The sequence below is a fragment of the Manis pentadactyla genome, chromosome X (assembly GCF_030020395.1).
Source record: "Manis pentadactyla isolate mManPen7 chromosome X, mManPen7.hap1, whole genome shotgun sequence".
Classification (NCBI taxonomy): Eukaryota; Metazoa; Chordata; class Mammalia; order Pholidota; family Manidae; genus Manis; species Manis pentadactyla.
In genome coordinates, this window is record NC_080038.1 from 47,352,293 (window position 1) to 47,372,852 (window position 20,560).

At 41.5% G+C, this 20,560-nt stretch overlaps 1 protein-coding gene and 1 pseudogene across 2 annotated transcripts in view; one reads left to right on the forward strand and one right to left on the reverse strand.

Annotated features, from left to right (window-relative positions):
- Window positions 1-20,560, reverse strand: part of SMC1A (structural maintenance of chromosomes 1A) — a 57,228-nt gene that overhangs the window by 27,249 nt on the left and 9,419 nt on the right. For both annotated transcript variants that reach the window (XM_036919068.2, XM_036919069.2), the window contains exons 10-19: window positions 20,283-20,468; window positions 20,011-20,190; window positions 19,765-19,911; window positions 19,531-19,668; window positions 18,590-18,706; window positions 18,380-18,486; window positions 16,144-16,285; window positions 13,973-14,118; window positions 13,729-13,882; window positions 12,600-12,710 (exon numbers count right to left, since the gene is read on the reverse strand). In XM_036919068.2, coding sequence (XP_036774963.1) covers window positions 12,600-12,710; window positions 13,729-13,882; window positions 13,973-14,118; window positions 16,144-16,285; window positions 18,380-18,486; window positions 18,590-18,706; window positions 19,531-19,668; window positions 19,765-19,911; window positions 20,011-20,190; window positions 20,283-20,468 — 1,428 coding nt within the window. The remainder of the gene's footprint in view (window positions 1-12,599; window positions 12,711-13,728; window positions 13,883-13,972; window positions 14,119-16,143; window positions 16,286-18,379; window positions 18,487-18,589; window positions 18,707-19,530; window positions 19,669-19,764; window positions 19,912-20,010; window positions 20,191-20,282; window positions 20,469-20,560) is intronic.
- On the forward strand, window positions 1,980-4,681 carry LOC130681970 (60S ribosomal protein L12-like; annotated as a pseudogene).

Consider the following 20,560-nt stretch of genomic DNA (forward strand, 5'->3'; position numbering starts at 1 on the left):
ATGGAGATCCAGCAATATATGGAAACAAATGACAACAACAACACTAAGCCCCAACTTCTGTGGGACACAGCAAAAGCAGTCTTAAGAGGAAAGTATATAGCAATCCAAGCATATTTAAAAAAGGAAGAGCAATCCCAAATGAACGGTCTAGTGTCACAACTATCGAAATTGGAAAAAGAAGAACAAATGAGGCCTAAGGTCAGCAGACGGAGGGACATAATAAAGATCAGAGAAGAAATAAATAAAATTGAGAAGAATAAAACAATAGCAAAAATCAATGAAACCAAGAGCTGGTTCTTCGAGAAAATAAACAAAATAGATAAGCCTCTAGCCAGACTTATTAAGAGGAAAAGAGAGTCAACACAAATCAACAGTATCAGAAACGAGAAAGGAAAAATCACGACGGACCCCGCAGAAATACAAAGAATTATTAGAGACTACTATGAAAACCTATATGCTAACAAGCTGGGAAACCTAGGAGAAATGGACAACTTCCTAGAAAAATACAACCTTCCAAGACTGACCCAAAAAGAAACAGAAAATCTAAACAGACCAATTATCAGCAACGAAATTGAAGTGGTAATCAAAAAACTACCCAAGAACAAAATCCCCGGGCCAGATGGATTTACCTCGGAATTTTATCAGACATACAGGGAAGACATAATACCCATTCTCCTTAAAGTTTTCCAAGAAATAGAAGAGGAGGGGATACTCCCAAACTCATTCTATGAAGCTAACATCACCCTAATACCAAAACCAGGCAAAGACACCACCAAAAAAGAAAACTACAGACCAATATCCCTGATGAACGTAGACGCAAAAATACTCAACAAAATTTTAGCAAACCGAATTCAAAAATACATCAAAACCATCGTACACCATGACCAAGTGGGATTCATCCCAGGGATGCAAGGATGGCACAACATTCGAAAGTCCATCAATATCATCCACCACATCAACAAAAAGAAAGACAAAAACCACATTATCATCTCCATAGATGCTGAAAAAGCATTTGACAAAGTTCAACATCCATTCATGATAAAAACTCTCAGCAAAATGGGAATAGAGGGCAAGTACCTCAACATAATAAAGGCCATCTATGAAAAACCCACAGCCAACATTATATTGAATAGCGAGAAGCTGAAAGCATTTCCGCTGAGATCAGGAACTAGACAGGGATGCCCACTCTCCCCACTGTTATTTAACATAGTACTGGAGGTCCTAGCCACGGCAATCAGACAAAACAAAAAAATACAAGGAATCCAGATTGGCAAAGAAGAAGTTAAACTGTCACTATTTGCAGATGACATGATACTGTACATAAGAAATTAACAATAACTATTAATAAAGTAGAACAATTGTAACATACTATAATAAAAGTTTTATGAATGAGGTCTCTCCCAAAATACCTTATTATACTGTACTCATCGTTCTCGTGATGTGAAATAAAAATGCCTATGTGATGAGATGAAGTGAGGTGTATGACAAAGGCTTTGTGATAAAGAATTAGACTACTATTGACCTGCTGACTATACATCAGGAGAATCATCTGCTTCGGAACTGCAGTTGACTGCAGGTAATTGAAAAAGCAGGAACTGCAGATAAACGGGTGAATACTGTAGGTTAAATGAGACTTAAGAGACGTATCAACCAATCATTCAATCATCTATGTATGTATATCTATCAATCATCTTATTAGCGTCTCAATTCAAGCAAGCAAACTGTGAGTGTGTGTGTGTGTGTGTGTGTGTGTGTGTGTGTGTGTATGACAATCAGGGAAATGTGAACACTAATCATGAGACTGATATTAAGGAATTATATAATATGTAATTCTAATATTAAGGAATTATTGTTTTGTTTGGTATAGTGCTTCTAAATATTTGTAAGAATTTTATCTTTCATCGCTAATTATCAGGGAAATGCAAATTGAGATATCACCTCACACCAGTAAGGATCGCCACCATCCAAAAGACTGGGAACAACAAATGCTGGTGAGGATAGGGAGAAAGGGGAACCGTCCTACACAGCTGGTGGTAATGTAAACTAGTTCAACCACTGTGGAAAGCAATATGGAGGTTCCTCAAAAAACTAAAAACAGAAATACCATTTGACCCAGGAATTCCACTCCTAAGAATTTACACAAATACAAGTTCCCAGATTCAAAAAGACATATGCACCCCTATGTTTATTGCAGCACTATTTACAATAGCCAAGATATGGAAGCAACCTAAGTGTCCATGAGTAGATGAATGGATAAAGATGTGGTACATATACACAATGGGATACTATTCCGCCATAAGAAACAAATCCTAACATTTGCAACAACATGGATGGAGCTGGAGGATATTAAGCTCAGTGAAATAAGCCAGGCAGAGAAAGACAAATACCAAATGATTTCCCTTATTAGTGGAGTATAACAATGAGGCAAAACTGAAGGAACAAAACAGCAGCAGACTCATAGAGACTCCAAGAAGGGAGTAGCCATTACCAAAAGTGGGGGGGGAGGGCAGGTGGAGAGGGAGGGAGAAGGGGATTGAGGGGTATTAATGATTAGTACACATGGTGTGGGGGGGATCATGGGGAAGAAAGTGTAGCACAGAGAAGACAAGTAGCTATTCTGTGGCATCTTACTACACTGACGGACAGTGACTGCAATGGGGTGTGTGTGGGGGGGGACTCAATAATATGGGTGAATGTAGTAACCACATTGTTTTTCACGTGAAACATTCATAAGTGTATATCAATGATACCTTAATAAAAACAATTAAAAAAAAGAATTTTATCTTTTAGAGATACATTCTGAAGTATTTATGAATGAAATGAGATGATGTCCAGAATTTAATAACCCAATGGAGTGGAAGGATAGAGTATGTTTCACATGGGGCACATGAAACAAGTTTGTTCATGAGTTGGTAACTGGTGAAACTGGTGATGACTGTATGAGGTAGCATTATAGTATCTTGTTTTGCATATGAAAATTTCCATAATAAAAATCTAAAAGTAAGAACAACAAAAATCAACTTGAAGTGGCTCCCACTGACCAAGGATGGGACAATTTGAATAGCAAGAAGACACATGCCTCCAATAGACAAACAAATCAAAATACATTTAAACACAAGTTCATAATAAATACAAATAAAAAACCGCACTGGTCACCTTTATGGGTTACTAGGGCAACCAACCACCTTATTCTGATAGCTGGTAAATAAAGAAAAAGAATGAAGTATGTATCCTACTTTTCTGTAATAACTATTTCAATGGAACTAAGTAGCTCAGGTGAGAAGTTCTTTTTAGAATTCGAATTAATAAATAGAGGAAGAATGTTAGAATTAGAAAATTACCATTTTGCAACCCTTAATGGATCTAAGCAATGATCATTAACAGCTGCTAAAACCAACTCATGAAAGGGTGATAGAGAACTTTATAAAAATTGATGGGGCTTTCAGCTTTTGGCTTGGATGAGGCCAAGGTGCAACTTTCTTCAGTCATCCAGAATCCAGGTTCATCAGACACCAGCTGCCTCCACCACGCTGCCTAACTTCGACCCCAAAGAGATCAAAGTAGTATACCTGAGGTGCACCAGTGGGGAAGTCAGTGCCACATCTGCCCTGGTCCTCAAGACCAACCCTCTGGGTCTGCCTCCCAAAAAGGCTGGTGATGACATAGCCAAGGCAACTAGTGATTGGAAGGGTCTGAGGATTACAGTGAAGCTGACCATTCAGAACAGACAGGCCTAGATCAAGGTGGTGCTTTCTGCCTCTGCCCTTATCATCAAAGGCCTGAAGGAACTGCCAACAGAAAGAAGCAGAAAAACATTAAGCACAGTGCAAATATCACTTTTGATGAGATTGTAAATGTTGCCCAACATATGCAGTGCCAATCTTTAGCTAGAGAACTTCCTGGAACCATCAAAGAGATACATGGGGACCACCCAGTCTGGGGGCTTCAGTGTTTATAGCTGTCACCCTCATGACATCATAGATGACATCAACAGTGGTCCAGTGGAATGCCCAGCTAGTTAAGTACTACAAAGGAAAATTTTTCAATAAAGGATAATTTGACAGCTAAAAAAAAAGGGGGGGGGGATGCGGCTAACAACTGATCCAAATGATCATGATTTTTTTAAACTTTATACTATGTAAATTTCCAAACATACACACAAGTGCAGAGAATAAAAGAATAAACCCCCATGTACCTACTGTTCAGCTTCAAATATTATTAACTCATGGCCAACACTCTGCCATCTATACCCAATTAAAGCAAATCTCAAACATATCAGTTCGTTTATAAATACATCAATACGTATCTCTAAAACAGGGTTTCTGAATCTTGGCACTACTGACACTTCAGGCCAAACGATTTGTCATTGTGGAGGCTGGAGGCTGCCTTTTACACACTGCAGGATGTCTAGCAGCATCCCTGGTGTCTACCCACTAGATACTAGCAATAACCTCTGCCTAGTTGTTACAACTGGGTGTGACAAGAATGTCTTCAGGTATTACTAAATGTTCCCCGGGGAGGCAAATCCACCCCATCCCATTGAGAACCACTGTTACAAGAGATAAAGACATTTTTTAAAAGTTCAATTAAAAAATTTTTAAAAGATAAGGACATTTTAAAAATAAAATCATCAAACCATAAAACAATTATCTCATCTAAAAATATTAACAGCAATTCCTGAACATCATAAACTACCTGGTCAATGTTCAAATCACCCTGTATCATAAAAAGTAAATTGTACAGGTTTTTCAAAGCAGGTTTCATATAAGGTGCACACATGGGAATTGGCTGATAGGTCTCTTAAATCTCATTTAATCCACAGGTTCTCCTTCCTCTCTTTGTAGTAGATTCAAGGGAGGGCCACACATTCCAATTGGCTGATTTATCTCTTGGAGTGTGTTAAGGTTTTCCCTCTGTATTTTCTTTCTCCCCATTTATTTATGGAAGAACCCAAGTCTTTTGTGCTCTAGAGTTTCCCACAGGATGGATTTAGCTAACTGAAACCCTATACTTTTATGTCAGATGTTCCTCTGGCACTAGTGTTTCATATAATTGGTAGATACAAAAGCTTGACCAGAGCCTTGTATGAGTTTTTGGCAAGAAAACTTCATAGGTGATGTTGAACACTGATAAATCTTAACATTACAATGATAGAGAGAACTGACATACAGTGTGTACTGATGTGATGCAAAAGGAAGTTCACAAGTACACAGCACCGCCTATAACATATTCTTGCTAAAAATTAAAAACAGACCTGAATCCAGTCAAACTGGTAGATTTAACTACCAGTTTACAGGAAATGCAGGGGATAGAAGATCATGTTAAATAACATCATGCAACACAATCAGCCAAATTTAGAATGTAGAAAATTGTACATAACTAATGAACCAGTTTCTTCCATAAATAAGAAGAAAAGATAAAAAGTATTAAGAAAATGTTGTAAACTAGGAGACCAACTTTAACATATGGACCTCACTTGAATCCTGATATAAACAAACTGTGTTTAAAATAAAAAGGTATGCATGCGACGTTCATGGAAATCTACACATTTACTGAATATTAGATGATATTACAGTTAGCATTAAAAATTTTTTGGTATGATATTGTGGTTTCACTTTTTAAAAAGAGACGTTCTATTCTGGAGATATATGCTGAGGTAATTCTGAATGGAAAAATATCTGGAATATCATGTAAAATATGCCAAAAATGGGGAAAGAATATATAAGATGAGACTGACCACATGTTGCTAATGAGTAAAGCTAGGTGATGGGTACCCGGGACACATTATATTATTCTCCCTACCTCTGTATACAGTTCAAATTTTTCCATAATAAAAAGTTTTATAAAAAAATCAACTCCCCAAGGTGGAGCCAAGATGGCGGCATGAGTAGAGCGGCAGAAATCTCCTCCCAAAACCACATATATTTTTGAAAATACAACAAATACAACTCTTCCTAAAAGAGAGACCAGAAGACACAGGACAACAGCCAGACTACATCCACACCTGCGAGAACCCAGCGCCTCGCAAAGGCAGTAAGATACAAGCCCCAGCCCGGCGGGACCCGAGCGCCCCTCACCCCAGCTCCCGGCAGGAGGAGAGGAGTCAGAGCGGGGAGAGAGAGGGAGCCCAGGACTGCTAAATAGCCAGCCCTAGCCATCCACACCACAGCACAGACACAGTGCGTGCGTGGGGTGCTGGAAACTAGGGAAACAGGACAGTAAGACCTGTGAGAGGGTCCCCACAGCCGGCGCCCCTGGGACAAAGAAAAGCGAGTGCTTTTTGAAAGTCTTAAAGGGACAGGGAACCCACAGCTGGACAGAAACATCCCAGGACACTTGGCCCAGAATCTGGGAATCCCGGAGAACTCTGGGCACCCTAACCCCCTAGGCAGCAGGGCAGCTCAGAGGCCACTCACAGACATAAACAGCCTCCCGGCCGTTTCCACTCAGATGCGGATCCGCCATATTGGAGCAGCAGCCTGAGGCAGGCCATGCCCATAGCAACCGCAGAGCTAAACTCCATAGCGGCCAGGCAAGAATCAGAAGCCCCATCTGCATGGAGCTGCCCAGCACAAGCTGCTAGAGGCCGCTGTTCTCCCAGGAGAGGAAGACACAAACCAATAAGAAGGGACGTTCTCCCACCCATCACTTGCGCCAGCTCCGCAAACTATCTCTATCGCCATGAAAAGGCAGAAGAATTTGATACAGACCAAAATCACAACCCTGAGAAGGAGATAGACCTAACCAGTATTCCTGAAAAAGAATTCAAAGTAAAAATCATAAACACGCTGATGGAGATGCAGATACAAGAGCTAAGGGATGACGTCCAGAGGGAGATTACAGAAGTGAAACAATCTCTGGAAGCATTTATAAGCAGAATGGATAAGATGAAAGAGGCCACTGATGGAATAGAAACCAGAGAACAAGAACGCATAGAAGATGACACACAGAGAGATAAAAGGATCTCCAGGAAAGAAACAATATTAAGAGAACTGTGTGACCAATCCAAAAGGAACAATATTTGCATTATATGGGTAACAGAAGAAGAGAGAGAAAAAGGATAGAAAGCGTCTTTGAAGAAATAATTGCTGAGAACTTCCCCAAAATGGGGGAGGAAATAGTTGCTCAGACTACGGAGGCACACAGAACTCCTGAGAGACAGGATCCAAAGAAGACAACACCAAGACACATAATAATAAAAAGGGCAAAGATCAAGGACAAGGACAGAGTATTAAAGGCAGCCAGAGAGAGAAAAAAGGTCACCTACCACAGGAAAACCCAACAGGCTATCATCAGACTTCTCAACAGAAACCTTACAGGCCAGAAGAGAATGGCATGATATATTTAATGCAATGAAACAGAAGGGCCTTGAACCAAGGACACTGTATCCAGCCCAATTATCATTTAAATATGAAGGAGGGATTAAACAATTCCCAGACAAGCAAAAGTTGAGGGAATTTTCCTCTCACAAACCACCTCTACAGGGTACCTTAGAGGGACTGCTCTAGATGGGAGCACTCCTAAAAAGAGCATAGAACAAAACACCCAACATATGAAGAATGGAGGAGGAGGAAAAAGAAGGGAAAGAAATAATCATCAGACTGTGTTTATAACAGCTCAATAAGCGAGTGAGGTCAGGCAGTAAGGTAGTAAACAAGCTAACCTTGAACCTTTGGTAACCACAAATCTAAAGCCTGCAATAGCAATAAGTACATATCTTTCAATAATCACCCTAAATGTAAATGGACTGAATGCACCAATCAAAAGACACAGAGTAATAGAATGGATAAAAAAGCAAGACGCATCTATATGCTGCTTACAAGAGACTCACCTCAAACCCAAAGATATACACACACTAAAAGTCAAGGGATGGAAAAAGATATTTCATGCAAACAACAGGGAGAAAAAGCAGAAGTTGAGTACTTGTATCAGACAAAATAGACTTCAAAACAAAGAAACTAACTTGAGATAAAGAAGGACATTACATAATGATAAAGGGGTCAATCCAACAAGAGTGTATAACCATTATAAATATATATGCACCCAATACAGGAGCACCAGCATATGTGAAACAAATACTAACAGAATTAAAGGAGGAAATAGAATACAATGCATTCATTTTAGGAGACATCAACACACCACTCACTCCAAAGGATAGATCCACCAGACAGAAAATAAGTTAGGACACAGAGACACTGAACAACACACTAGAACATATGGACCTAACAGACATCTACAGAACTCTACATCCAAAAGCAACAGGATATTCATTCTTCTCAAGTGCACATGGAACATTCTCCAGAATAGACCACATACTAGGCCACAAAAAGAGCCTCAGTAAATTCAAAAACATTGAAATCCTATCAACCAACTTTTCAGACCACAAAGGTATAAAACTAGAAATAAATTGTACAAAGAAAGCAAAAAGGCTCATAAACACATGGAGGCTTAAAAACATGCTCCTGAACAATAAATGGATCAACAACCAAATTAAAATCGAGATACAGTAATATATGGAAACAAATGACAACAACACAAAGCCCCAACTTCTGGGACGCAGCAAAAGCAGTCTTAAGAGGAAAGTATACCGCAATCCAAGCATATTTAAAGAAGGAAGAACAATCCCAAATGAATGGTCTAATGTCACAATTATCGAAATTGGAAAAAGAAGAACAAATGAGGCCTAAGGTCAGCATATGGAGGGATACAATAAGGATCAGAGAAGAAATAAATAAAATTGAGAAGAATAAAACAATAGAAAAAAATCAATGAAACCAAGACCTGGTTCTTCGAGACAATAAACAAAATAGATAAACCTCTAGCCAGACTTATTAAGAAAAAAGAGAGTCAACACACATCAACAGAATCTGAAACGAGAAAGGAAAAATCATGACGGACCCCACAGAAATACAAATAATTATTAGAGAATACTATGAAAACCTATGTGCTAAGAAGCTGGAAAACCTAGAAGAAATGGACAACTTCCTAGAAAAATACAACCTTCCAAGACTGACCCAGAAAGAAACAGAAAATCTAAACAGACCAATTACCAGCAACAAAATTGAAGCAATAATCAAAAACTACCCAAGTACAAAACCCCCGGACCAGATTGATTTACCTCGGAATTTTATCAGACATACAGAGAAGACATAATACCCATTCTCCTTAAAGTTTTCCAAAAAATAGAAAAGGAGGGAATACTCCCAAACTCATTCTACGAAGCTAACATCACCCTAATACTAAAATCAGGCAAAGACCCCACCAAAAAAGAAAATTACAGACCAATATCCTTGATGAATGTAGATGCAAAAACACTCAACAAAATATTGGCAAAGTGAATTCAAAAATACATCAAAAGGATCATACACCATGACCAAGTTGGATTCATCCCAGGGATGCAAGGATGGTACAACATTCGAAAATCCATCAACATCATCTACAACATCAACAAAAAGAAGGACAAAAACTACATGATCATCTCCATAGATGCTGAAAAAGCATTCAACAAAATTCAACATCCATTCATGATAAAAGCTCTCAGCAAAATGGGCATAGAGGGCAAGTACCTCAACATAATAAAGGCCATGTATGATAAACCCACAGCTAACATCATACTGTAACAGCGAGAGGATGAAAGCTTTTCCTCTGAGATCAGGAACAAGACAGGGATGCCCACTCTCCCCACTGTTATTCAACGGAGTACTGGAGGTCCTAGCCACAGCAATCAGACAAAACAAAGAAATACAAGGAATCCAGATTGGTAAAGAAGTCAAACTGTCACTATTTGCAGATGACATGATATTGTACATAAAAAACCCTAAAGACTCCACTCCAAAACTACTAGAACTAATATCTGAATTCAGCAAAGTTGCAGGATACAAAATTAACACACAGAAATCTGTGGCTTTCCTATACACTAACAATGAAATAATAGAAAGAGAAATCAGGAAAACAATTCCATTCACAATTTCATCAAAAAGAATAAAATACCTAGGAATAAACCTAACCAAGGAAGTGAAAGACCTATACCTTGAAAACTACAAGACACTCTTAAGAGAAATTAAAGAGGACACTAACAAATGGAAACTCATCCCATGCTCCTGGCTAGGAAGAATTAATATCATCAAAATGGCAATCCTGCCCAAAACAATATACGGATTTGATGCAATTCCTATCAAATTACCAACAGCATTCTTCAATGAACTGGAACAAATAGTTCAGAAATTCATATGGAAACACCAAAGACCCTGAATAGCCAAAGCAATCCTGAGAAGGAAGAATAAAGTGGGGGGGATCTTGTTCCCCAACTTCAACCCCTACTACAAAGCCACAGTAATCAAGACAATTTGGTACTAGCACAAGAACAGAGCCACAGACCAGTGGAACAGAATAGAGACTCCAAACATTAACCCAAACATATATGGCCAATTAATATACGATAAAGGAGCCATGGACATACAATGGGGAAATGACAGTCTCTTCAACAGATGGTGCTGCAAAACTGGACAGCTACATGTAAGAGAATGAAACTGGACCACTGTCTAACCCCATACACAAAAGTAAACTCCAAATGGATCAAAGACCTGAATGTAAGTCATGAAACCATAAAACTCTTAGAAAAAAACATAGGCAAAATTCTCATGGACATAAACATGAGTGACTTCTTCATGAACATATCTCCCCAGGCAAGGGAAACAAAAGCTAAAATGAACAAGTGGGACTATATCAAGCTAAAAAGCTTCTGTACAGCAAAGGACACCATCAATAGAACAAAAAGGTATCCTTCAATATGGGAGAATATATTCATAAATGACAGATCCGATATATAAAGGGTTGACATCCAAAATATATAAAGAGCTCACACACCTCAACAAACAAAAAGCAAATAATCCAATCAAAAAATGGGCAGAGGAGCTGAATAGACAGTTCTCTAAAGAAGAAATTCAGATGGCCAACAGACATATGAAAATATGCTCCACATCACTTGTCATCAGAGAAACGCAAATTAAAACCACAATGAGATATCATCTCACACCAGTAACGATCGCCATCATCAAAAAGACAAATAACAACAAATGTTGGTGAGGTTGTGGTAGGGAACTCTCCTACACTGCTGGTGGGAATGTAAATTAGTTCAACCATTGTGGAAAGCAGTATGGAGGTTCCTCAAAAAACTCAAAAGAGAAATACCATTTGACCCAGGATTCCACTTCTAGGAATTTACCCTAAGAATGCAGCACTCCAGTTTGAAAAAGACAGATGCAACCCTATGTTTATCGCAGCACTATTTACAATAGCCAAGAAATGGAAGCAACCTAAATGTCCATCAGTAGATGAATGGATAAAGATGTGGTACATATACACAATGGAATATTACTTAGCCATAAGAAAAAAACAGATCCTACCATTTGCAACAACATGGATGGAGCTAGAGGGTATTATGCTCAGTGAAATAAGCCAGGTGCAGAAAGACAAGTACCAAATGCTTTCACTTATATGTGGAATATAAGAACAAAGAAAAACTGAAGGAACAAAACAGCAGCAGAATCACAGAACCCAAGAATGGACTAACGGTTATCAAAGGGAAAGGGACTGGGGAGGATGGGTGGGAAGGGAGGGCCAAGGGCAGGGAAAAAGAAAGGGGGCATTATGCTTAGCATGTATAGTGGGGGGGGGGGCACGGGGAGGGCTGTGCAACACAGAGAAGACAAGTAGTGATTTTACAGCATCTTACTACACTGATGGACAGTTACGTGAAGGGGTATGTCGGGGGGACTTGGTGAAGGGGGGAGCCTAGTAATCATAATGTTCTTCATGTAATTGTAGATTAATGATACAAAAAAAAAATCTACAAAGGGGAAGGCTGAAAAAAAAACAGAATAAAAAAAAATGAAGTCCCCCTGGGTATAATGATGGATGGGAAAGACTCAGGAACTGTTTAGGAGGGTCCTGCAGGGTATGTGAAAGGTGAAAGCAATCTGCTCTAGAGACAGTAGAAACAGAATAAAGTAGTTTTGAACAGATATTTAGGTAAATGGATAAGGCTTGTTAATTCACTGAATATACAAAGTGACAGTGAAAACCAAGGACAAGGCTCAGGTTTCTGGTTTGAACCTGTGGCTGGCACTGAGGAGAAAGGGGTTTGGGGAGGAAGGCTGGGGTTTGAAATACCTGTGGTACCTAGAACAGAAATGGTAGCTGAAGCCAGGGGAGTGAAAGAAATAGCCAGGATGAGAGAATGCCTGCCAAAGAAGAAGGAAAAAGTGCCTGTGAGAGCGCTGAGGAACACCCAAGGCCCATCTGTTCACTGTACAGAAGCATGTTCTGTGTCTGTGTCTGGGCTGAGACATGTACAGGCTTAGAAAGGGAAGACTGGCAGGGACAGGCACAACTGGGCATGGGAATGGAAGATGTGTGTGTGTCTGTATGTGTGTGTGTGTGTTCATGTGTACATAGAGGGGGAGACCCTGGATCACAACTCCCTTCTCTCCCTTGCAGCCTGTCTCTCTTTCTAGCTGTGGTCTCCATGGGCTGTCATGGGCTGACCCTCTCTCTGTACAGCTACGAAGATGTCCCCAACCCCCAAGGCTGATCCTCACCTTCAGATCCTCACACAGGTCACCATAGTCAATCTCGATGAGGGCCTCTCGTGCATAGATACTAGAAGTTCGCTGGGAACCACTCACAGAATCCTCCCCCTGGGAGCTACCCTGCAATGGTAAGAGGGAGTCAAATGTAGCAGACAGGCCATGAGTGCCCCTCTAGAGGGGACTAGGGGTGCCTCTGCAGCCTTCAGTGTCTTTGAGAAGCACATTGATAGAAAGCACCTGTGGCAGAAAGACAGCAGCTTTGAAGGCAAAAAGACCTAAGTTCAAAGTTTGGCTCTAAAACTGACCAACAAGCCACGCTGTCAGATCCTGACTGACACTTGAATCCTGATTTAAACACAAACCTCCAATTATAACATAGGACAATGTCTGCCTGGCAGGTCTGTGCTTAGGATCAGGAGTAATTATGTCACGTGTTACCATGATAGTGGCACATTGCTGGTGTTGAAAGTATTTTGCTGAATTAAACTGAAATGCTATTTGGGAAGTGGGGAGGGAGAAAGGTGCAAGGGACTGAGATACACATCCAGGTCAAAAACAAGATGTATACAAACCTCTTGGCAGTTAACATCCCACCCCCTTGCTACCAATCTTCACTGCCAGTGTAGATAACATACCTTGGCTCTAATGCCTAGTGTCCTTCCCGTTCCTATACTGAGCTTTGTCACCTCTGCATTGCTGATGTCCCTTACCCAACCCTCTTCTGGCCAATCTCCCTCACTGCAGCTAAGCTATCATTCCTCAAGCCCCCCCACTTCCGTCTTCCTTTGCTCTTGGCTGATGTCCCTCCATTCCCATTCTTACCAATAACCATCACTTGCTAGAGCTAAGTGAGCTCAAGTCCCTAATGTTAATGAACAATTTCATCTTCTCCTGGCTTACCTCCCTCACCACCTACTGACAACAGCTCTATCCCCAGTTCAACTTTCTCCTGGAAAAGTACCTTTCACCTCCCCAGCCTTCAGAGCCTCACCCTGTCTCACCTCCCCTGCATCCCTCATGCCCTACACCACCTCCACCCACTGTCTCTCTCTCATGAGCCCTCCCTCACTCTTTTTTATCCCCCATCCCTGGTTAATGTTGCTCATAGCCCACTCCCACTACCAGCCACAATACTCACCTCTTCCTGACTAATATCATCCATGGTGCCTTTAGATAGTGGCAACTTTATGTCCTGCATCTTGCAGGCCTGTAGCAGGTTGTGGCGGTCACTGCGCTTCTGTTCAAGTTTGGTCTCAATGGCTGTCACCTCCTTCTGTAAATGAGTCATTTCCCTAAGAAGGTCCAGGGAGAGTGGTAAGACTCAAATCCAGAGGCTGCCTGATCTACCTAGTTCCCCCAACCCCAGGCTTGAACCCACTCACTTGTTGGCGCCCCCCAGTTTCTTACGAATCTCCTCCATCTCATGATTCTTGTCATTCACCTCTGACTTCTTGGCAAGGTGCTGATTCTTCAGGTCTTGCAGCTGGGCCATGGTTTCATCTATGATCTTCATGTGTCTTTGCTCCTCCTGGTCCCAGTGGGAGAACAGGAAAAGAGGTGAAGGCTTTCCCATCTCACCTTGGGATCTTTGCCACTTGCCACCTGCCATTTCCACAGGACAGTTTGCTGGAGCCTCTATTCAATGAGCTCTGCTTTCATATACCTCCGTCACACCTTGGGCTTCTTGTATCTTTTTCCAAATTATCTGCCTGCCCTCCCCTCCACACCCCCATTATGTAAGTTATCTGCTGTAGGAAGTTCAAAATATCAAAAAAGCATGAAGTAGGAGGGGAAAAAAATCACTTGTAATCCCACCAGCCAAACACAACCAATTAACATTTTAACCTATTTCTTCCCAGCATTGACTTATAGCAGTGCTACATACCTAAGACTAGATTGAAATTAGAACTCTATATTCTGACTTTTATATTTAAGCATCTTTTCCATATCAAAACTATTGTCATGAGCAATATAACATAAGTGTTTTTTTTTAAACCCACACAAACAATACTGTGTATTTTCTATGAGTACCCATATATGAATGTAAAAACTATTAAAGTACATGCCTACAACGTCTGGAAAAATACACAATACATGGGATTAGCCCCAGGCAGAGTGAAGGCCCTGGGACTGGAGTGGCCAAAGGGGCGGTCTTATTTATAATGTTCTCATTTTTTAGAATGTTTTGTTTTCATTTTGATCTTAAAGTCACATAAAGGAGATATATCTACAACTTACTCTCAAATGGCTCATAAAAATAATATGCACACATTAAGAGGGAATGTAAAAGCAAATATGATAACATGTTAATGATTGATGAATCTTAGTGATAGGTTCATCTTTGTACTATTTGTATAGGTACAGGTAGCATTTTGTACTTTTCTTCGTATTATTCTTCCAACTTTCTGCTAAATTTAAAATGATTTCAAAATAAAAAATAAAAAACTCATGGAAAAGTAGATTCTGGATCATTGAGATGTCCACCTAGTCCTGCCCCAGAATTTCACTGCCCAATCTGCATTTACATTTAAGATTCCAGTGATACCAAAGAGGACTACATTAATCAACAGGGTTGAATGAGGGGAAACCCCCCACCAAACCAACAACAAACATAAGCAGACATAAAAGTCAAATGATAAGCTCAAACCAAGTGAGGCCCAAATCACCTCAGGCAGGGGTGCTGTAATGAACAAAAGCTTCACAGGAATTTAAAGAAAAGGGGTGTGGGAAAAGTGAATCGTCAGACAATACTCAGTGGCATAAGCAGGCTCAAAAGAACTGAGCCGTGACCTTCTGCAGCACAGGCACTCTAGGAAAGGGACTCAGTTTCAGTAAAACACCATCATCTGCCGTACTGAATTAACGTGGTTGATTATAAAATTCAATTGGTTTCTCCTAGCTTTTTGGGTAAATGTTCTAAATGTGTATGTCCATATATATTAAGGGTTTTTAAGCCAACGCTAGAGATATTAGATCTTTAAATGGGGTTTGTATATTGCTGAAATTTGAAGACCATTAAACTATACAAAGACTTAGATGAATGTAGCATAATTTGCTAAATGCCTAAATCCCCTGGGGGCACTGGATAGTTTCCAATTTGGAAGTATAAATGCTACTAATAAACATCAACCTGTGTTCACAACCTGTGCCAGCATTTTGAGTTTCCTCAGATATTGTTGCAATTGAGGGGATAAATATATGCTCAAGACTCTCAATGAATGGTGCCCAAGAATGTTGGTCTTGTGCACCACGGCCAGTATTAAGCATTATCCTTTCCTTTTACATCTTGGGTAATGTAATAGGAAACAAATTGTACCTGACTGCTGCTCTAACGTACATTTCTCTGATTTCTAATAAGGCTAAATTATGTGTATGTATTTATGGTTTATGTGAATCTCTTCTTGAACTGTTTGTGCCACTGATTTTTCTTCCTGTTTAGCTAGAACTTTCAATGAGAACTTTATAAATTATAGCTATTATCCTCTATCTATCATATCTCTTCCAATTTTTCCTCCCAGTGTTTAGTTTGTCTTTTCATGCTCTCCTTCCTTACCTTCTTGAGCTTTTCTATCTCATTTTCATCCTTTTTCACTGTCTGCTCCCACATGTGTACTTTATCCTGGTCCTCCTTCAGTTGGTTCTTTTCAAAATCCAACTGGATGCCCAAGCGAGTCTTCTGATTCTCAAACTCCAAACTGTGGGGAGAAAGGAGAACTAGGCCCAGGGTGTAGGGACTCAGTTACTACTGACTCACTCACCATTCAGCTCATCCACCCATAGCAACATAAAACTGTCGCCTTAAGTGGGAGAAGTAAGTTCCTCAGCCTAGATGTGTAGATATGGCACAAGGCAGGGGAGATTGGGCCAGACTACATTAATCCCCCTTTAAACACGGAAGGGCTCCAGAGCCCCACTGAGTTCCTGGAAGGAAGCACAAAGAAGCCCATCTGAACCCACCAGCTATGATAATTCCTATTTATTAAGCTTCTGTGTACTTTACATACATTACCTCTAATCCTCTAATCAGCAGCTCCACAAGCGAGTGTTATTATCCTAATTTTATAAATGAGGAAACTTGCACCAAGAGGTAAAAGACCTTGCCTAAGGCCACACAGCTAGTAAATGGCACTGGTGAGACTGGAACCCAGGTCTAACACCAAAACCCGGGCTCCTCCTCATATGGCATCATTGCAATACTATGTGGTGGGGTAAGAGGATTGTATCCCAACTCTGCCATTTACTAGCACTGTAACTTTGGGCAAGTTAGTTATACTCTCCATGCCTATTTCCTCATCTGTAAAATGAAGATAATAGTAGTTACCTCAGAGTTATTGGGAGATTTTTTGAACTAGTTAATGTGCATACCAGCCCTTAGAACCAGGCTTGGAACACAGTAAATACTCAACAAATTTTAGTTACTATCATTATTACCATGTCCACGGCTGTATTCCTATTTGCCCAAGGACCTTGATTCTTTCCAACTTCCACTCCCACACACACACCCCTGCCCAAAGATTCCAGAATCTCTAAGAGGCACAGCTGGGGTAGTAAAACAACACGGTGAAAATACTACATTCCTGTAATTGCCTTCTTCCCCATCTCTTCAGGAACTCAAAGAGTATGTAACCAACATACAGACACTAGCAGGCCAGGCAGGGCTAACTTCCAACTGCCCCCCCAATATGGTGTGACAGATGCTGCCAGATGTCATGCTAGGAGCTTAAACCTATTAGTCACTATAACCCAAATGGAATGTAATTAACTCTGTAATTTTGAGCTATGCAATTTTAAGTCCAATCTAAGCATGATTCATAAAGCCCTCTGTGATCTGGCCCCTGCTGACCTCTCATCACTCCCACCTTCCTACTGACCCCAATGTTTTGCTCCAGACATTCAAAAGTACTGTTTCCAGTATAAGGCATGTTCTCTCACACCTCTGAGCATGCTGTTCTCACTACTTAGAACTCCCTTCTGTCTTCTGACTGGCTGGCTAAATCCTACTTACTCTACAGGTCTCCAGTTCATCAGTCCTTGCTCTACAAAACTTTCCCTACAGTTATAAGCACACTCTTAGTTTCTATTAAACTTTGTTAGGTTCCTCCCTTTCTCGTGCAGCTAAGCTACCCACAGTTCATAACACAACTTATAATCCCTGTCTGTGCAAGACCCTGACTTTGGCTCAGTCCCTGATTTCTACTTCCATTATCTTCCCTACGGTGAGCATGTACTCCAAAGTAACACACATGTATATACAGGACAAACTGGCACAACATAGGTACTCAAGAAAGGTTTGTTGAATGAATGAATAAACTAAAGTGGGGAAGAGAGGAAAAACTGATGTTTTGTTCTTACTATTCTTCCAACCCAGTACTTCATTCCTCCTTCCCCACATCACCCATCAGGGCAATGACAACAATAAAAGCTAACATGTACTGCTCTTAATAGGTGCTAGGTATAATGCCAGATACTTTATAAGGATTATTTCATCTGATCCGCCCAACAATGCTATATGACAAATAAGAAAACTAGAGCTCAGAGAGGGAACTGCCCAAGATAATGAGTTGGCAGCTAGGATTTTAACCCAGGTAAACCGTATTTAAAGCTGGCACTGAACCACTAGATTATGCCACACTGTCTCTCTGATGTCCCTGTCCATTGAGGCTGACCTGCCATAAATGCCCATCATTCTAAGACCTGGGCCCTGCCTTATGACAGCATTTGACTTCCTAGGTTATCGGCTGGGGTCTCAAGAGTATCTAATATCCTCTTCTACCCACATTTCCACCTACCGCTTCTTGGCAATTTCATTCTGTCGCTTCACCTTCTCTTCCTCAAACTCCCGGATGTTGCGCACACCAATCTCCCTACAAAACTCTTCAAACACCTCATCCTCTACCTGCAGGGAGAAGCAAGGGAAGACAAAGTCCCTCTGAGTCAGAGTGCTGTCAGTCTCAGTCCTACCCTGCTGCACATGCTGGCATGGCTCATCCCCTACCAACCTGGTTCATCTTCTCCTTCAAGTCTTTCATTTCCCTCTCTCGGCTCTGGATGATCCTCTTGATATCATTAATGCGAGGCCCAAAGTTGGCTAGCTCACTCTCCAGCTTGGACTTTTCCTGTAGGAAACAGGGTTAAGAGGGCAAAAGAGACCAGGATCCTTGGAGGAAAAGAACCACCCCAAGCGCATTGGCCTCATGGATAGGAAGGGCTAGTTCACATTCTGAGAGAATGTGACTTAGCACTGCCTCAGTCAGGGTGCCATCATCTCCCACTGGAACCATCACATGACTTCTGCCCCAGCCTCCAATTAGCCAGCTTTTAATCCACAGGGCTGGGCACATGGTAAACAGCATTACTTACAGGTCCACGCTCCCTTATCTATAACCCTTGGAATTCAGGTTTTAGAAAAAGGCAAAATGGTATGTATACTATACACTGCATAGTATCTCCAGGGTGGTGTGGGGAAGCACCCCAAAATTAAAAACATTAATACACCTAGAAGAGTATCCCCACCCACAGGGATTGAAATGCCTATAGCTCACTTTCAATTCACTTTCAGAAGAAACCCAAATATTTGCTGAATGAATCATTCTAATAATAGCACCTAACATTTACTGAGCACTTACTGGGCATGAGCAATCAGTCTAAGCACTTTACATGTACAAACTCATTCAATCTTTGCAACAATCTATAAAGCAGGTATTATTCTAACTCCCATTTTACAGACAGAGACAAAAAAACTGACACTGACAGTCTAAACAACTTGCCTCACGTCATACAGAGCCAAGATCTGAACCCCTGACTGACTCTGCCATGCTTGGTTCTCTGGAGCAGGCCAGGAGGTGAGATGGACATCAGACAAGTCCCCCACCCCCAGAGAAACCTTGGCTGGGAATGTGAGGATTGCCTCTGGAGGACAGCACTGAAGGCCAGACCCCACCTGCAGATTCAGGGCTAGATGTCTTGTCTTGGTCTGTTCTAGGTCACTCTGTGAGTACTTAAGCCGCATCTGCAGTCCATGGGCCTGAGACTGCACCTGTCGTAGCTCTGCTTCTTTTCGCTTTGCCTTCATTTGCTCCTGAAGTGGACGAGAGAGAAGGGCTAGGTAGTCAGGTGACCAGACAGCTTGGGCTTGGGACCCCAAGTCCTAGGGATAGCACTGCCTGTGGCTTACTTTCAGCTCCTCCGTCAACCGCTCCTTCTTCTCTTTCAACTTGTCTACCGCCTTCTCATCCCAGCGCCGCGCCTTGGCCTTCAGGTCACTAGCCCCACCAGAGATCACTCCTGACTTCTGGAACAAGGTGCCATCCAGTGCCACTGTCTACACAGTGGAGAGGAGAGAGGAGAGGGGAACAAGCTGGACAGAGGCATCTCTAATACTAAGTATGTCTAGCTCCACTGTGAGCAGGGGGATCCCTACCTTGTGGCGCTGGTGGCCCCCAAAGGCAATGCGGCGGGCGTCCTCCACATTGTCACAGACGAGGGCATTCCCACAAGCGTACTGCAGGGCCTTTTTGATGTGAGGTGGCTCATACCGAATCACATCAATCACCAGCTTGGCCCCCTTCAGCTCCCGGAGTTTTTCATCTGTAGGTTTCACCTGTGGGAAGAAGTCCAGTTAGTGGCAGAATATGGGAGGCCAGAAGGAAGGACCCCCTTCCACAGTCTTGACCCCATCCCCATGAGCCTCACCTCCAGGTAATCAAGAGGCAAGAAGGTCTCGGGTTCCCCACGCTGCTCCTTGATATACTGAATGCAGTCCCGGCCTGTCTTCTCTGAGTCCACAATAATGGCATCCATGTTCTTGCCCAAAACCTTGGTCACAGCAATCTGATACTTCTTTTGTGTTGGCTGGCAGAGGTCAATAAGGCGGCCGTACTGAGGAAAGTCAGAAAAAAAAACTAAAGTATGAGGCTTTTGGGAACTGGCTGGGGAACCTGAATTCCCAGCTTGGAAGACCAGATCTGTAT